Consider the following 19950-nt stretch of genomic DNA (forward strand, 5'->3'; position numbering starts at 1 on the left):
TTCCTCTCAGGTTGCGCTGTCTGGATTCAAACTCACAGATGTTATAATGAAGGCTAAATTTGTGTTGACATTTTGTTAAAAGGCTGAAGCTCTCTGGTTCCACACTCCACACACTGAGAGAGGTCACGTTCTCTCAGCTCTCTGGAGGCTGCTCACTGAATACCAATGAAGAAGAGAAGTACCTCTAAACGGCATGTTAAACAACACAAGAGCAACAAACAATACTCATGTGTCAGAGTACTATGTCCCCGTCATCTGTCCCCGTCACTGTCCTCATCACTGTCCTCATCACTGTCCTCATCACTGTCCTCATCACTGTCCTCATCACTATCATCATCACTATCATCATCACTGTCATCATCACTATCATCATCACTGTCCTCATTACCGTCCTCATCACTGTCATCATCACTGTCCTCATCACTATCATCATCACTGTCCTCATCACTGTCCTCATTACCATCCTCATCACTGTCCTCGTCACTGTCCTCATTACCATCCTCATCACTGTCCTCGTCACTTTCCTCATCACTTTCCTCATCACTATCATCATCACCGTCCTCATCACTGTCATCATCACTGTCCTCATCACTATCATCATCACTGTCCTCATTACCGTCCTCATCACTGTCATCATCACTATCATCATCACTATCATCATCACTGTCCTCATTACCGTCATCATCACTATCATCATCATCACTATCATCATCACTGTCATCATCACTGTCCTCGTCACTGTCCTCATCACTGTCCTCGTCACTGTCCTCATTACCATCCTCATCACTGTCATCATCACTGTCCTCATTACCATCCTCATCACTGTCCTCGTCACTGTCCTCATCACTGTCCTCGTCACTGTCCTCATTACCATCCTCATCACTGTCATCATCACTGTCCTCATTACCATCCTCATCACTGTCCTCGTCACTTTCCTCATCACTATCATCATCACTGTCCTCATTACCGTCCTCATCACTGTCCTCATCACTGTCCTCGTCACTGTCCTCGTCACTGTCCTCATTACCGTCCTCATCACTGTCGTCATCACTTTCCTCGTCACTGTCCTCATCACTTTCCTCATTACCATCCTCATCACTGTCATAATCACTGTCCTCGTCACTTTCCTCATCACTATCATCATCACTGTCCTCATTACCGTCCTCATCACTGTCATCATCACTGTCCTCATTACCATCCTCATCACTGTCCTCGTCACTTTCCTCATCACTATCATCATCACTGTCCTCATTACCGTCCTCATCACTGTCCTCATCACTGTCCTCGTCACTGTCCTTGTCACTGTCCTCATTACCGTCCTCATCACTGTCGTCATCACTTTCCTCGTCACTGTCCTCATCACTTTCCTCATTACCATCCTCATCACTGTCATAATCACTGTCCTCGTCACTTTCCTCATCACTATCATCATCACTGTCCTCATTACCGTCCTCATCACTTTCCTCGTCACTGTCCTCATCACTGTCATCATCACTGTCATGATCACTTTCCTCATCACTTTCCTCGTCACTGTCATGATCATTGTCCTCATCACTGTCCTCATCACTGTCCTCGTCACTTTCCTCATCACTATCATCATCACTGTCCTCATTACCGTCCTCATCACTGTCCTCATCACTGTCCTCGTCACTGTCCTCGTCACTGTCCTCATTACCGTCCTCATCACTGTCGTCATCACTTTCCTCGTCACTGTCCTCATCACTTTCCTCATTACCATCCTCATCACTGTCATAATCACTGTCCTCGTCACTTTCCTCATCACTATCATCATCACTGTCCTCATTACCGTCCTCATCACTGTCATCATCACTGTCCTCATTACCATCCTCATCACTGTCCTCGTCACTTTCCTCATCACTATCATCATCACTGTCCTCATTACCGTCCTCATCACTGTCCTCATCACTGTCCTCGTCACTGTCCTTGTCACTGTCCTCATTACCGTCCTCATCACTGTCGTCATCACTTTCCTCGTCACTGTCCTCATCACTTTCCTCATTACCATCCTCATCACTGTCATAATCACTGTCCTCGTCACTTTCCTCATCACTATCATCATCACTGTCCTCATTACCGTCCTCATCACTTTCCTCGTCACTGTCCTCATCACTGTCATCATCACTGTCATGATCACTTTCCTCATCACTTTCCTCGTCACTGTCATGATCATTGTCCTCATCACTGTCATCATCACTGTCCTGATCACTTTCCTCATCACTTTCCTCGTCATTGTCGTCATCACTGTCCTCGACACTTAACTGACCAAATGACCAAACAAACAACCTAAGGAACGAACAAACAACCGACTGAGTGAACAAACAGCTGAACAAACCACCGACCAAACCAACGCCCAACTGACCAAACACTCAGCGAGACGAGTCCCCCCTCACAACAAACACGCCAACTCTGCCATCCTCATTTACATACTGACATAACATGGACAGAATGTGAAGGTTTATATTACAGGTGTGAAGCAAAGACTCCTGATCAGAATCCATCATCCACATAATGTATCCAGACACATTTCCTGTTAATACCAGATGTAAAAGGGTTTTAACTGTTGAGATGTTATCGTGTTATCATCAGCTGGTCACGTACCACTCCGATCCCTTCGAAGGCGAAGACAGCGGTCCCAAAGAAGAGAGGGTAGTCTTTGAGTCTGCCCACTGCAGGTAGGTTGATGGGGTACGTGATGTTCTGCAGGAAACACAGAGCAGAAACAGGAACATGAACATTCTGCAGAAACATCATCAGCTTATTGTTAATGTTCATGTGTGACTGACTCGTTCCTGATTATCAGACATTGATCAGATATCTGCTGGATCATCTGTAATCACTTTAAGCCCCAACACGTCGAGCTGAGGGGACACCGTTCAGTGTCCTGCCGGACCACATTAGCTGTAATGATCAGGGTCTCTGAGCGCTGTGGAATAACTGGGCTGATATAAAGAGAGCCGTCATTACTGCTGAATTAACCTGAGTGGGAGAATAAAAGGAAATGAGAGCCATCAAACTTTGTCTTTTTTCACACTGCAGCTGCTGACAGCGTCACAGAGAAGGCTGAGCAGCCACAGATGCTCCGGAGACAAAGTTACAGTGACTGTGTTAACATGCACACTAATGTTCGACTACTGTCCTAAATATGATGATGATGTTATGAATCTGATACGGGTCATGTAAACAGATTATTCTGTCTGGATAATAATGATAATAATAATAATAACGATGACTTTATATAGGACACAGAGAAAGTTCCACAGTGTGCCACATAAAAAGAGACAAGACATACACATCACTACATTATACACGTTCATATATAAAGACATCATTTAACATCACATAAATCCATGACAATATGATGGCTGACATATGTAATCTCATTACACACTTTCAGAGCAAGAGAAGAAAAATTCAGGATATTCTGAATCAGACCTTTTTCTAACTGTAACATTTTCTGATTAAGACATGTGTGGCATGTCCATATTATTCAGCATTATTTGGACATGTTGACAGCACATTCAGAATATGTGTCTCTCGTCTGTGTACAGTAGGCTCTGTGTGTTGTCATGAACACGTTGTAAACCAACCTGACAACAGTCTTTCAGGCTGTAGTGTAGAGATCATGCCCAAAAAGAAGAGCCCACATTTCAGGTCAGAGTGAGAAACACACGTACTGATAAACTTTATGAAAGACTTGGATATCAACAGGTTTTTGGATATGAGCTAATGTCACAACACTGACCTTGTTAAGAAGGAATGAAAGAAGGACGCTGTCTTTACACGGTCCACCACTGGTAGGAAACTTTGAAGGGTTGGGGTTGCAAGGAAGCAAAATGACAAGCGGCTCGAGCCGTTTCACTTTTCCATATTTTGACGCGATAAACAAATGTTAATCAGAGTCTGCACTGCTGCATGTAAACAAGAATATTACTAGAATATTAATGTTTTTAGGCAGCCTTGTGTAACACCTGGCTGAGGGACTACAGATAAAAAAATAGCCACTTGGATGATTTTTATACTCCCTGTATTTATTCAGTTGCACCGTCCCTTCTTAAATAAACTAAACTGAAACTGAAACCTGAATATTTTATTTATGTTGTCCAGTAGTGTAGCTGATGAGGTGGGTGTAGGACAGGTAGGTGGGCAGGTTACTGAGGAGGAAGCGGATGTACTCTCTTCTAAATTCCACCGGCGTCTTGGCTAATAGGTGGGTATAACCAGACAGAAGAAGAGGTGGGTGCACCCTCCACTACACACCACTGATGTAAACATGCTCATCCCTTTTAAATTCTTTATATTCCTGTTTTGGATTTGAAATCTAAAATCAGGGAGACTTGAGACAGCACTATTTAGTTTGGATAAAATTTAGAAGAAAAGGCACCTCGCAGTAGATGTATGACGCACATTTTAGTTAACATGTTAACACATTTTTAAATTCAGTGTACGGGCCACACATTTTTACAGTTGGAAATTTAAGAATCACTTTAAGCCTAAAACAATGACAAATTAAAGTGTTTAAAAATAACTGTGATTCATTTCCATATCATGTTTTGTCAAAGCCACGTGGAGCCTCTGGAGAGGAGCTTATAGGCCGAATGTGTCTCTGGAGCTGCAGGTTGGTGAACTCTGGTTCTGGGTAAATGAGAGGTGACGGCGCCTTCTCTGTAGCTGCCCCTAGGCTATGGAATGACCTGCCTGCCCATGTAGAATCTTTTCAGTCCCGCCTCAAGACCCACTTGTTTTCCTTGGCTTTGATTCTGGTTGACAAAGTAGACCAACCTGTCTCTGTGTCTTTTTATCCCTTGAGCTTGCTGTACTGTCTGTATCACTTCTGTATCTATGACCTGTATATTTCGTATGTGTATTTCTGTATAATCCTATGTGGATATTCTGTATATTCTTATGTGGATTTTTGTGCAGTACTTTGGTATCTTTGTGTTTTTGAAATATGCTATATAAAATGGACTGGACTGGACTGGGTTTAGAGGTGGATAGTTTAACTGAACACCCACCGTCAGAAACATTAAACTGCACCTATACTGTGGATGATCATATTTTATATCAGTCTTTAAATGAAGGTCAGCAGGACGGTTTTAAAACCATGATGTGGAGTCATTAAAGATGAAATTGGAGCCTGTTAGAGCCACATTAATATTTTTATACATTCTGAGGTTAAAAGAAGACAAAAGACACCAAACACACCGAGCGAATAAAAGAAGACGACTCCAGACTTTTTCTATCTCTTTCTTTTTCCCAGAATTCCTGTTGAGATGATTCATCAGCCACATGAACACCTTACAGGCCACAGGTATATTTATATTTATCTCTAAGAGCTGAATCTCTGGAATATTTCTGATGCAGGAAATTGCTCTTTTCCCTCCCAGGCTGTTTCTCAGGAACACGCCTGCTATCTATCTGTAAAGGGCAGAAACTGCATGATGAAACACTCCACAGCTGAAAACAGGTAATCTGGAGACTCTGTCGCTACCACTTGTCCTGTTATCCATAAAGACCCAGAACCCAATCAGCAGAGCAGAAACACAAGATGAAACAAGATGAAGAACAAATCACATCAGATCACTGCTTCATGTGCAGCTGGAAAACACTCAGTGAATCTCCACTTCACATACCACAGCACAGACTGAGTGTATTCCATGTAAAGATAATCTTAAATTACTCGGACTTATCTTGATTTATCTTCACTCTTTATCCTGTAAGTTTGTTTTCTAAAGAATGAGTCTCAAAGGTTTTAAAAGTGCGAGACAAAGACGCAGATCAGGAAAAGTATCACTGAGGCAGCAGAGCAGCATGAAATATTCATCACTTCTCTGTTACCATATTTAAATAAAATAAATAACTAGAATCCCACCCAGATGTTTGTGCGCTTTCGCGCACCAGTCAAGTTTCTCTAAAGTCCAGTTCAGACCAAAGATTCAAGACCAGACAAGTTGAAACGAACAACTACTGTCAACCCTCTGTTCTGTAAAATGCTGGTGGTTTACAGGAAGTGACCACCATGAGACGGCGTATCATCTCTAGTCAACGACTCTCTGTGCTTCTGATCTGTAACGTTGACAGGAAGTGACCGCCATGAGACGGCGTATCATCTCTAGTCAACAACTCTCTGTGCTTCTGATCTGTAACGCTGACAGGAAGTGACCGCCATGAGACGGCGTATCATCTCTAGTCAACGACTCTCTGCGCTTCTGATCTGTAACGCTGACAGGAAGTGACCGCCATGAGACGGCGTATCATCTCTAGTCAACGACTCTCTGTGCTTCTGATCTGTAACGCTGACAGGAAGTGACCGCCATGAGACGGCGTATCATCTCTAGTCAACGACTCTCTGTGCTTCTGATCCGTAACGTTGACAGGAAGTGACCGCCATGAGACGGCGTATCATCTCTAGTCAACGACTCTCTGTGCTTCTGATCTGTAACGTTGACAGGAAGTGACCGCCATGAGACGGCGCATCATCTCTAGTCAACGACTCTCTGTGCTTCTGATCTGTAACGTTGACAGGAAGTGACCGCCATGAGACGGCGTATCATCTCTAGTCAACAACTCTCTGTGCTTCTGATCTGTAACGCTGACAGGAAGTGACCGCCATGAGACGGCGTATCATCTCTAGTCAACGACTCTCTGTGCTTCTGATCTGTAACGTTGACAGGAAGTGACCGCCATGAGACGGCGCATCATCTCTAGTCAACGACTCTCTGTGCTTCTGATCTGTAACGTTGACAGGTAAAGTTTTGGTTTGGTAACGTGTTTGTTCAGTGTTTTGTCTGAAATGAAACCAGTTCAGCAGAGGTGTTGGAGGGTAAAATGTTTCCTCAGTCTGCAGCAGACGATCTGTCTTTGACACTTTAACTACTGTTGGTTCAGAATAAATGAGAACAGACAGAACTGTGTTCATGTGTTTGTTTCGTGCTGAGCTGACACCATAATGTGACTCCTGTGTACACTGACACCCTCAGACTGTGGAGCACTCGGGCTGCTGCAGCACAGCAGTTTCCTGTAACCTACTGCTGGTTCACTGTGAGCATGTGAACACAGTAAGGGTGAGACAGTCTTCATGAAAACAGATCAGATAAACGTGGCACTCACCGTCAGAGAGTAGAAGTAGATGAGGATCAGGCTGGCGGTCATCACCAGGTTGGCCACCAGGGACAGCGGAGCCAGGTACTTGAGGTCGGGGGTGAAAACCAGCAGGATGATGGCGGGCAGGAAGCAGAGCATGTAGAGACGGGAGTCGAAGCTCGGCACCAGGATCTGCGTCTGGTTGGTGTTGTTGATGTGGCAGTTGAAGGTGGTGGCGTTGGCGGCTTCAACCACCTGGCGAAGGCACAGAAATGAGTCAGGGAGTGTTTCACATGATCTCTTCTGTAAATACTGACGTGAGGACAGGTGCGATGAAGGTGGGATTTTATCCAGGTGATGTTTGTGAATCAGAACTGTGACATCAGCAATCAATCAATCAATCAAATTTTATTTATATAGCGCGTTTCATACATCAAAAATGCAACCCCAAAGCGCTTTACAAACTAAAAACATACAACAAAAAGAAAATACTACAAATATTGACAACCCGCCCCTCCCACCCCCACATATCAGAACAGGGGAGAACTGTGGGTCGCCACACGAGCAGCGCCCCGTTTACTTATATGAAAAAAGGAGAACAAAAAGGAGGAAGAGGGAAAAAAAAGCAACTCCCAAACTAGGCTCCTGTACACAGTGTGGGAACAGGAAAAAAAACCCACCTCAGCACATAAGCAACATAATAAGACATTACAACAAAACCTGAAGACTTGCACATATGGGAGGGGGGGTCGTGTTGGGGAGGGGTCGTGTTGGGGAGGGGAGGTGTCGCAGCACAGACACTGGGGGGCGCACGCAGCCCATGCTACATTGCGACGAAGGGAGGGAGGGGGGGAGGCGCCAAGAAGGCGTTGAGTTGGAGGGGGTGTGCGTGTTATATGTGTCTTCATGTGTGTGTATATGTAAGTCCATGTACTTCATCTCCACTCAGTCCCAACCCATTGTCTCAGCAGGGGGAGGAGCCAGTTTTTACTTTGTTCAACTGTTGCTTGTTCTTATAATCACTACTGATAGAGTCTGAAACCATTGATTGTGACTCAGTCAAGTTTTTACTGGTGATGTTTCTAACCACTAACTTCCCTCACATTTAAACTTTAAACTTTGGACCAGACGACGAGTTCAAACATCAGAAAACACTCGTCCGGCCTCGTGCAGCAACTTTCTCTCAAAGTCCTCTCATTTTTTTTCTCTTAATTTTCCTTTAAAAGAAAAAATAAGACAAGTCAAAAATGTTCATAACCATCCAAATCTGCTGTGATCCAGGTGTGCTGAATGATCATCAGTCACCTGTTGGATCAGGTAACACCTCCTACACACTGTATGAGGTCAGATGTTGTGCCGTGTGCAAAGACTCATTATCAACAATGAGAGTCAGTGAGTCAGGAACATGTCTTTAGGTATTAGGAGAACTCACTGCAGAACAGTTTGAATCACTTTAATAAATCAGGACCTGTACATGTATCAAATGGAGAGATGTCAGAGCTGCCCATGGACGGGTGCCCTGAGCAGGTTGGGATTCAGTGCCTTGCCCAAAGGCACTTCGGCAATGCCCAGGAGGAGAGCCTCTCTAGCTACCACCAGTCCACTCTCCATGTTTGGTCCATACAGGCACTTGAACCGGTGACCCTCTGGTTCCCAACCCAAGTGAGCCAAGTGAGTGACTGAGGCACTGTTTAATAATTTATTGACTCATCAAGCACATCACTAATATTTACTGTAACTTACAGTGATGGAAATATATAAAAACACCCCGGTTAAACTCAGAACTCAGACGATGAACTAATGATCAAAAAGGCCAGATTAAGTTTCAATCATTCATCATATCAGGAACAGTTATGAGTTCACAACATCACCACTGACAGGCTGATTGTTTCAGTGAGACTGACCCAGATATATTCAGTCTGGTGACAGACAGCACCATCTAGTGGTACAAACTGTGCTACACAGGCCAAGTCTATCCAGGAGGTGCACACTGAGTGCCTCCCAAACACTCCAAAGCCCCTTTCACACTGCCAGATTTTCGGTGAATGTTGGGCCGTTTTGCCGGCAAGCTGCGAGCATTTAGACACACAGAGCCGGATTGGCAAGTTGATTTTCCGCCTCGTAGGGTAGACATATTGGTGGAACCTTTTTAGTTTAAACAGCACCAACACCTTCTGCAACGGGAGGGGCTGCTGAAGACTTGTGGGAGGAGCTGTTGATGACGCCGCACGTGCGAGCCACTGGCGGTGGATAAACAGGAAACAGCTGATAGCAGGAATTAGCGAGCAGCTAGTAGCAAGAGGGAAACACAAACCTGACAGACACTGTAAAGATGAGCAACTGGGGAGACAAGGAATTGCGCGCCCTCCTTGTCCTCGCAAACGAAGAGGCCATTAACCGTCAGATGACGGGGACGGTGAAGAACGGGCCGACTTACGAGAGAATCGCCGAAGGACTGACCAGCCGCGGCTTCCCTCCCACGTCACTGTTTACGTCACACGCTGAGCTACACGTTTTGTTACTTGCTCACGCCCCCCATTGCCCCGAAAAAGGCGCATTCTGTATAAACAAAAGTAGGTAGGCGGCATTTTGCTGCACTCCCTGATTTTGTTTTTATACTGCCAATGCTGAAAAAAGACTGATTGGGCTTTCCTGCAAATTTGCACAACTCCTGTTTAAAAAGGGCTACTGTCTCTAAAAGATGTTAAGAGATTAAAGTGTGACATCCTCTGATGGCTAAAGACACTTTGAGGTTTCGGTGTAAGATTCTTAAAGACTCCAACTAGACTCCTTCAGAGCTGATGTCCCATCATGCTCCTGGTGGATATTCTGACAACTCCAATAATTTAATAACACAGTTCCATGACTTTCCCAAACCATTTTCAAGCCTGGAAAACAAGACTGGAATTCCATGACTTTTCCAGGTTTGACGACTAGGTTTTTGTGGATGTAATCTATTACATTAAATCCTCTCTGCCTGCTGGTCTGGAAATCACATCACCTCTATCAGCTGAGTGCGTGTTCACATACAGGATCTGAATCCTGGTTCCTCCCTATAAATCTCTGTCTGTCACATATTTATTAGTAGGCCTATCTATGAACAAACACTGAGACATTCTCACGCTCTCTGTGAGTCGTACACACTGTACGTGGGAACGCTCTGATGTTACCATGGGAACTGACATATGACCTGAGATTACCATCATGTGACCGACCACATGGTCAACTCCATAATCAGAACACACACACTTCACACCTCCTCAGTTCCCAAGGCGTCACGTCAACACCACAGTTTGGTTCAGATGAGTCGAGGCGTGCAGGTCAAAGGTCACATGACACAGCAGCCTGTGTGTTACATGGACACAGTAAACAATCTGAGAACGTGGTCTGACAGGAGTCAGATTGAATATCACAGATGCTGCTGGTTGTAAACTGAACTTTTATTTTCTATGATTAATATATAAAAAACTTCTTCTGACCCTGTTTGAACATCAGTGATATTATTTGAGTTGCTCATTAGTTTCTGAGGATCCAGTTTGTTTCTGTCTTTATTGTGGGTCTGTATGATTTTAACATGTTCAATAAATTGACTTCAACATGATGAAGCGGCCAAGAAAAAAGTAGACGGGCGTTGGTGTGGGACACACCGTACCGATGAGGGCAGCAGATGCTCACCAACGGCCCAACGCTGACTGACGGTGTGTCAGGATCTTAACAAATTACCTGTCCTGTTATGATCCCGTCCTGCCGGCGGTCCCGTTAGTACAGACATCGTTTCGGCACTGTAACTCTCTCCGCTGCCGGCTTAAAGGTGAGACAACTCTGTCTCCTCATTCTGGGACTGTACCTTCTATACAGAACAGGGGGGCGGTAGATTGGCGTGACGTGCCCGCCTTGAAGAGGCAGAGTATAAACACATCGTCAGGTTGCAAAGGTGACGACTGGCCCGTCCTAGTCTCTAAGGTCCCGTTTATACGACAACGATTTCAACTGAAAACGGTAAACTTTAGTTGTGTTTTGGCCGATCATTTACACGACAGCAGCGTTTTGGGTAACTGACAACACAACGTTTTGAAAACGAGTTCCAGAGTGCAATTGTTTGGAAACAGCACCGTCTCTGTTGTCATGTAAACTTGCAATATGCAGGTCCTCTGAAAACGGAGATTTTTCGCACATGCGCATTACGGTTCCAGTCACTAGGCACGCGCAATGATTTTATCAACGCTTCTCCAGCAAAGTGTAGATCTACTCTGGCAACTCCACGTCGTCACGGTCCTCTCCGCTCCTCTCCCCCACACTTGAGCACCCATTCTGGGATACACAGTGTTGGCCCGCCCGGCCTGACCTCCGCGGCCCTCCCAGAATGGGTGCTCAAGTGTGGGAGAGGACCGGCAAGTTACCTGGGCTTCATCAATCAAATAATGCATTAGTGCCCAACACTGATTATAACTACTCAATAAGAAAGTAGTATTTGGGTATAGCAAAAAAAACTTCAGGTTGCAGCCTCCGCTTGGTCCTAAAATTGCGGTCCTGAAACTGCATCCTCCAGCACTGCAGCTTTACCTTACTCGATTTTGCAGCTCCGTGTGAAAGGAGATCGTTTCAATAACGTCGTCATATAAATGTGGAAGTTTTCTAAAACGCAAAAGACAGACTTTTCTGTTTTTAGAGAAACCGTTGTCGTCTAAACAGGGCCTAACTCAAACACACCCACACTTCACTCACTGTGTGTTCAGGTGTGGCTCCGTGTCACAGTGTGAGACTCAGATCCTGAACACTTCCTGTGACGTGGCTGACATGTTGATGAACTTTGTGAAACTAGTTTTACTTTGAAAAGACACAAGTTAAAATGAAGTTTAACTAAATGTGTGTGTGTGTGTGTGTGTGTGTGTGTGTGTCTGTGTGTCTGTGTGTGAGAGAGATCAGGACCTGTTTAATGTTGTCACTGAGGAAGACGAAATAGACGCAGCAGAAGCCGAGCTGGGTGATGATGAGAAACAAGTTCACCGTCTGTCTGAGAGAGAGAAACACAAACAGAGACAGACAGACAGACAGACAGACAGACAGACAGCAGAGGTTGGACAGAAGGTCAGAATGCTTCTACAGTAATTATTGAGCCTGAATCAGAACTATTCACTCACACATCAGCTTCACTGACTAACACATAGACGACCCAGTCGCTCCCTGACAGGAAGTCCTGATATGTTGAGACCAGTGTCTCTGACTGGGAGTTCAACAGGACCAAACAAATCATCAAGGTAAAGTAAATACTGTTGATAAACCTTTGGTCCTGATGGTCATGTGGACGCCACCTGACAGACCCCATCCTGTATCTCATTTCACAGCGTCCTGCTGTGCTTCATCTGATGGTCTCTGTGTTTGTGAATCAGTTTCTATTTATGTTCAACAAGTTCCCTGAAAAACCAGCGTTCATTTGGTCCAAACTTAGAAACATGAAATTATTTGTTTGACTTCAGGGCAGTTTGAAATCAGCACTGAAGACCTCTTTATAATATTGTGTAAATTATATGAGTGGATTTTGGTCACGTGACTAAAACATTCATCTTACTTTCCCCACACTGAGTGTCTCCTCAGCCAAGACACGTTCTCCATCCCGTACTGCACCGCCTCGCCGTAATTCAGGGATGGCCGGTTCATCCTGGACGGGAAATAAACAAACACGTGATTTAGTAATGTTGGCTTAAACTCTGTCTCTGAAAGTGACCCAACCTGAGAACACTGATCTCTCTCTGCGTTCATACTCAGATATTATGTCTGTTTTCAGTCTCTGTTTATTCACTGAGGGTCGTGGTCACTTTGTTTCCCATCATGCTTCACAGGCGCACAGTTACAAACACACACACACACACAGTATACAGTGGTGATGAACTGATCGTTACGCAGGAAGAGGAACAGAGAGCAGAGGCTGATAAAGGCTTCATGGTTTCACGTCTATGATTTAAACAGGAAGTGATGATTCTGACTCTGCAGTAAAAGAAACCTGAGAAACAGGAAGAGCAGAATTTTTCCCACCAGCGCTTCCTGTCAGATCAATATTAGCTGTAGGAGCTGAGGAGTCATGTGATGCTCTTCATTCATGCTCTCTAGGGCCGTAACGGTACATGTATTTGTGTCGAACCGTTTGGTACGCGACTTCCGGTTCGGCACGACCCTGTACCGAATTATTGGGCGCAGGATATTATTTTATTTTATTTTGTTTTATTTTAATTTCGTTTTTGCGAGCCGAACCATTTAAAATATCTAGTTCCCCGACGGACATAATTGAGTGACGGACCAAGTCCCGTAAATCTCCGCTTTCACTTTGTGCATGGTGTGGGTTAAAATGAAAAAGAAAGTGACAAACACATAAGCCGTGAGCCTGCTCCGCCTCAAGCTGGTCGCAGCGCACCATACGCCTGCCGCGAGCCATTCAGCACCGCGGACAGTCGGACTAATGGGCTGTCGAACCAATGACATGGACCCCATGGCAAGTGAGCCTGACGAACCTGAAGACCCACTCGCAAACCTTAAGTCCTCCGTTTGGGAACACTTTGGTTTCAGGGTAAAATACGAAGATGGAAATAAACAAGTGGACAAGACAAAAGCAGTGTGCCGACACTGCAGAACAGCGGTCGGGTATGTACTTTGAAACACGTCTAACATGCTAACGCATCTAAAGCGACACCACCCGAGTTTGAACGTTAACCGGCACGACTAGAAAAAGCAATCTGGTGCAAACTACGATATCGTCATCGCTTAAAAAGAAAGAGCGTTTCCCTGACCATCGCGCTAAAGAAATAACCAACGCCATTGGAGTTGAGTAAAACTGTTTAAGCTGCACTTTAGATATAAGCATGTTTTGTTTACTGCACTTTAACAAAGTGGGAAAGCTAAGTAAGTTCCTAGCAAAACTGAATCTGAGCAGGCTTTAAAGCTGACCAGCTGCACTATACTTTTTATTTTAATTGAGTAAAACTGTTTAAGCAGAAATTTATATTTATATTTTTCATTCAAAAAATGTGTTAAAAAAACAGCAAGATTTTATTTTTCACTTTTATATTTCTATTTTCATTCAAACAATGTGAAAAAGCAGGATTTTATATATTTGTTTCATTCAAAAATTGTGTAAAAAGAGTTAACTGCTGTGGTGGTATGTTTTAATAAGGTTACCAATAAGTAAAAGATATTTAATAGTTGTCTATTTTTTTCATTACTGTACTGAAAAAACACCGAACCGTGACTTGTGTACCGAGGTACGTACCGAACCGAGATTTTTGTGTACCGTTACACCCCTAATGCTCTCTGTGTGTTTAATCCTCTCTGGTGTGGCGAGGCGGAGCTGGTGTCTATCTCTGCATGAGCGGGTCAAAGGTCAGGAGTCACGGTGGACGGGCGGGTTGACTGCTGGAGGCAGCGCCAACAGCAACACGCACTAATGGGAATCTGATGACCAGTAAAACCAGTGTGTCAGCCACTAACAGCTGTAAAACTTCACTGCCTCGTCTGTGTGGTTACATCATCTGATGGCTGACAGCGTTTACTGCTCCTCCTCTGATTGGTGGAGCTGATCACAGGTCACAGGTTCATCAGGCGCACTGACAGAGATCCTGACTTCACTCTTTACAGGACGCCAAATAAACCGAGCCTAGAAGACGCGTGTTTGATGCCTGAGAGCTTTTCATCATGACGGGCAGAGCAGAGCGCTCCTACATGACACCGCAGCCTGGGACAGATGCAGCATAGGGTTTAATTATGAGTCTACTGTGGATGTGGACAGCACAAGCTGGGGACAAACCTCCGTGTGTCCACAGCAGAAACAGAGACACGCCCACACAGAGTGTCATCTGACCACCAGCCACAACAAACAGTCGGTGTTGGCACAGTGAGCACAGAAGTCGACAGAGCAGAGCAGGAGCTGAGGTCTCTCTCTCACACACACACACACACACACACATCAGTCAGTACTAAAGTGAATGGCAGCACATTTGAGGAGGGCGGTCAGCTTTACTGTCACTTCAGTCAGTTAGATATTTGGCATATGTCACAGAGCTTCAGCTCCACCTCACCTGCTGGAGCGAGGTCACATGACACAGAGCCAAACAGTGTTCAGACTGTCAGGTGTGTGTACTTACTTTGCACTGAGGTGGTGGGAGCACTTCACCAGCAGCCTCATACAGTGGATCGCTACCAAGCCCATACACAGCAGGCTGACAGGTCCCAGCTGAGGACAGACAGACAGACAGACAGACAGACAGACAGAGAGAGAGAGAGACAGACAGAGAGAGACAGAGAGAGACAGACAGACAGACAGACAGAGAGAGAGAGAGAGAGACAGACAGAGAGAGACAGAGAGAGACAGACAGACAGACAGACAGAGAGAGACAGACAGAGAGAGACAGAGAGAGACAGACAGACAGACAGAGAGAGAGAGAGAGAGAGAGAGAGAGAGACAGACAGACAGACAGACAGACACAGAGAGAGAGAGACAGACAGACAGACAGACAGACAGACAGAGAGAGAGAGAGAGACTGTTGAGACTCAAACACTGTAGATTAAATGATATATTTCATATTAACAGTCTCACAGCTGTTCAGAGGATTTTAAAGCTCTGTAACATTTCCAGACCTCTGACTAATACAGACAGGCGCCGTCTTAATTACCCATAATGCATATACAACCACCATACCACACCTGTCCCAAACAGTCATCATCAAACAGTGATAAAACATACATTAAATATTAAACAGCATATACACAGATAATTCAAACTCAGTTTAGTCCACATGCAGCCCAGTTTGATCCCAGTGGGTCGGACCAGTTAAACATGACCAGTTCATCAGTCTGTGGTTGTGTCAGAGCCTCAGCAGCAGGTTATACCCTTACTGGTCTAAGATACAGACTCTGTACTGATTATATTGTGCACAGTGCTGAGGATCTTTAAATCTGACCACAGGAAGTATTTATTGTTTCAGAGAGCTGCGATGTATGATGCACTAAGTCATCCAGTGGGCCTGACTGGACCCTGTGACGGGCCTGTTCTGGCCCCCGGGCCGTATGTTTGACACCTCTGGTATAATGTACACAACAACAGGTCCATGAAGAGAATCACAATCAGTGTGAACCAATCATGTGTCACAGACAGATTGTTTTTATAAAGGACGGCAGCTAAACACACATCACATATGAACGACATGTCAGAGACACGTCTGTCTATCTGTCTGTCATTAACAGACTGTAACCACAACATGGGTGTGTTTCTATTTGCCACACTAACATTGACAACATTACAGCTGCCACCTCAGCCAATTAAATCCCTGCTCTGCTTTATAACCACAGTGACTGTGTCAACACAAGACACTGATACAGCGGTCTGGAAATGAATGTGAACCTGCAGCTGAGCCGGTGACACGCTTCTGACAGGTAAGTGGAGGAGAACAGTGTTTCCTCTGAAGCAGATGTAAAGGTACACAGTCAGTAAGTGATGTGCTGCTGAGCTGGATATCTTTTAAATACTTTAAATACCTTTGATATCATCAGGATGAATCTACACCTGTAGGTGTGCAAGTGTTTTGCTGCGGACCAAAGGAAGCTCGGCCCGTCCTGAACACACATGTTCCCAACAGTGTGTGCACAGTGGTATAGTGTTAATGTGACTCCTCACTGAGGCCCTCAGGAGCCCAAGTGTTCAGTGTGACTCTTCACACCTGAAGATTTTAATGTTTTAGCAGGAGCAGAGTTTGTGTCGTCACCTCTGTGTGGATGCTTTATTACAGCGCTATTCAACTTATGGCCCGTGGGCCAAATCTGGCCCGTGACGGGGTGTCAGGTGACCCAACGACCGTTTTCTAAGTGACAGTGAAAATAAAGTGATTCACACTGGGATTTCTTTTGTACTCTGAACGTCAATAAGGTGCCAGAAGACATGTTCATGAGCTGGCCCCTGTGTCCTGTCATTTTGCAGAAGTGGCCCCCGTGAGTGTCCCCGTGTTACTACCTCAGCTCCCACATGTCTGAGCGTGGACGTGGTGACTGTGTGTGTCAGCAGTGTGAGCAGAGAGGAGCCTGGTGTTTGAAACATCACTGAGCATTAAAATCCTTCTGACAGGATGAACTGATGAGTTTGTGTTCCAACATGATGCTGAGACACTTCATTAACATCTGAGGAGACTTCATGTGTTCACATCAGAACACGGATTACTGAGGCTGTTGTTCATCTCCAACTCTGCCCTCATATAGAAAAAGCTTTACATGTGACATGTGACATGTGACATATATGGTGTCAGGCCTCAGCTCCTGCTCCAAAGATGTTCACATCACTTCACTCTGTGTTAACCATTTATTCTCACAGTCAGTGTTCATGACCTCTGTCTGTCACCTGGCCTCAACCTCACCTGTGTCACTTCATGTCACATGACAGTCCTGGATTTTGGCTGAGCAGATAACTGAGGAATAAAAGTACTTTGTCTATCTCACTGTGCTGACCACAGTATCTCACTTCAGTGCAGCATGTAAATCCTCTCACAGCGCTGCTGTAACCACAGCTCTGTGTGTGTGTGTGTGTGTGTGTGTGTGTGTGTGTGTGTGTGTGTGTGAGATCCTGTGGTCACAGTGTGAGGCTCCTGGAGCATCACAGACACCAGCAGAGACATTAAATTAATGAAACAAAAATGACTGTAATTAGTTTCTGTACCACTGGACCTGTCTGTTGACACATCACATGTTGTCTCATGAGTCCACCTGACTTCCTCTGCTCACAGCTGCTTTACTGCACAGCACTGTCCACAGAAATACGGCTGACAGCAGCAGCTTCAAACCACAGCTGGATAACTCCATGAACATCACACAGGAACAGAAATCTAATTGTGTCTCCAGACCTGTCATGTGACCTGTCATGTGATCAGAAAATAAAACGTGTGTGTACTCACCACCAGGCCTGCGTTCTTGACAGCCAGAGGCAGCCCCAGCAGCCCTGTACCAATGTTCCCCTTCAGCAGGTGGATCAGAGTCTGACAGAAACTGGAAACAGAAAATAAACCTGTGTCAGAAGAGACAGACTTTATCACCTGCTGAGTGTGTGTTAGATTTATCACACTCACGAGGTTCCTGCCCGTCCTCCGATCCTCTCGTAGTGACGCTGGGGTCTGGACGGTCCGGGAGGAGACGGACAGAGTGCGTCCATTTCTGACGGATTTTGGTCGGAGAATAAAGAGCCTGAGGCGAAGGAGGACGAGACAAAAAGAATAAGTGATGCACTTTGTTTTATGGCGGTAGCATCATGTGGGGAGCTCAGGAAGTTAATGAGTGATCTCACACCCTCTGTGGGACAAACACACGGACCGGACTCCACAGGGCTCTGCACAGTGACACATGACTCTGATTTATAAATTCATTAACACATGTTGGGATTTTTATTGGTGTCAATTTCATCAACAACAACGATGACTGAAAAGATCACAGATAACGACTAAATACAAAGTTAATTAATTCAAATCAAAAAGTATGATGAAATGTGTTTTCAAATAAAAAATAAACAACAACAAGAGAACTATCCTCTTACCTACCTCTTAGACTTTGGATCTGTTAATATGCTCAGTGTTGTCTTTTGTATCACTGCTCTGATGTCACAAACAGACTAATGACTGAAATGTGACTAAAACAAATCCATATTCTGATCAACGTTTCGGACTCAAACTAAATGAACATGACGTTTCGGACATTAAAATAATCTGATTCTTTCCTGTGATGTTCAGTCAGATAACATCTCTGGTGTGAACCAGCTGACCGTCACAAACACATGACGGCAGTTATCTGGTTATTTGCCTGGTTGTTTTAAAAAGGGGGGGAAAAGTTTGTTTGCAGAGACGAGGAGACGCCCTGCAGCTGAACTGGTTACCCTGCTGCTCCACCAAACTCTCTGCTGGTTTCAGTGGACTTTACTTCAGCGTCTCGTGACTTTCTGATCCTTCACACGCAGACAGGAACTGTTGGGACATATTTCAGTGTGGGAGGGATGAAGAGCAGAACTCACTGTTACATCAGCCGAGAGAACGTCTACTTACAGCGTGGAAACTGAGACTGAAGTGAAACTGAGGCCCCGCCCACACACTCCCACAGCTGATTAGAAATAAGTCACATGTTCATGTTGAATTTAGCTGAGTGCAGCTGGTCTTTATACAGAAACATGAAAATGGCTGCATGTCATCAGGAGGACTGTAACAGCTGATCTCTGCAGCAAATACACCAGATACTCTGACTTTATCACAACATGTTGAATACTGCATTTCCTGCTGTGACCTCATGCTGTGACCTCATGCTGTGACCTCATGCCAGACGAGACGCCAGCCACTCCAAGAAAACAAATGAAAGCTGCTTTGATGATTCAGAGTCTACCTGCCAGGATTATATATAATCCCTCTGTGTCTCACTTTACATGACACACTGTGTGTACCATACACACTGTGTACAATCCATGTTGAACTGACACAAGCAGTGCGCTTCATTTTCTTACCTTCACCTCGGGTGTCTACGTCGCTGGAGGCCATCATGTTGGGTCAGGTGGTTTGGTGGGCGGCTGGGCGTGGTCGCTCCCAGCCTCACAGATCCTACAGCTGGGGGATCAGGGAGTCCAGCATTGACAGCTACACACTGTAGAACAGAGAGCGTAGTTTGGTTTCATGACTCAGAGTATCTGAAGCCTTAAAAACACACAGTGACACAAACTAAGTGAGTGATGGAGGCAGCAGCTCTCACGTGTCTGTCAGTGAGTGTGGAGGCTTCACAGAGAGCAGCAGGGCCCCTACAGCTGAGGGCCACTCACAGTCACACTGTTTAAGACTTGTTAATGTCACC

General features: G+C 45.1%; 2 protein-coding genes across 2 annotated transcripts in view; both read right to left on the minus strand.

The window, feature by feature from the left end:
• The window catches only part of slc36a1 (solute carrier family 36 member 1), a 59001-nt gene that overhangs the window by 32812 nt on the left and 6239 nt on the right, over nt 1-19950 (minus strand). The window contains exons 2-9 of the mRNA XM_033621851.2: nt 19610-19746; nt 18198-18312; nt 18027-18117; nt 15234-15322; nt 12671-12760; nt 12031-12115; nt 7129-7356; nt 2620-2718 (exon numbers count right to left, since the gene is read on the minus strand). Of these exons, the coding sequence (XP_033477742.1) occupies nt 2620-2718; nt 7129-7356; nt 12031-12115; nt 12671-12760; nt 15234-15322; nt 18027-18117; nt 18198-18312; nt 19610-19646 (834 nt within the window). The 5' untranslated portion in view covers nt 19647-19746. The remainder of the gene's footprint in view (nt 1-2619; nt 2719-7128; nt 7357-12030; nt 12116-12670; nt 12761-15233; nt 15323-18026; nt 18118-18197; nt 18313-19609; nt 19747-19950) is intronic.
• LOC144463913 (uncharacterized) lies at nt 252-2519 on the minus strand. Its single transcript, XM_078169667.1, has 2 exons — nt 2486-2519; nt 252-2386 (listed from the first exon to the last, which is right to left on the minus strand). The coding sequence occupies exons 1-2, from the start codon at nt 2517-2519 to the stop codon at nt 252-254; spliced, it is 2169 nt and encodes a 722-aa protein (XP_078025793.1).

This window comes from Epinephelus lanceolatus, chromosome 7, assembly GCF_041903045.1.
Source record: "Epinephelus lanceolatus isolate andai-2023 chromosome 7, ASM4190304v1, whole genome shotgun sequence".
In the NCBI taxonomy this organism is placed as follows: Eukaryota; Metazoa; Chordata; class Actinopteri; order Perciformes; family Serranidae; genus Epinephelus; species Epinephelus lanceolatus.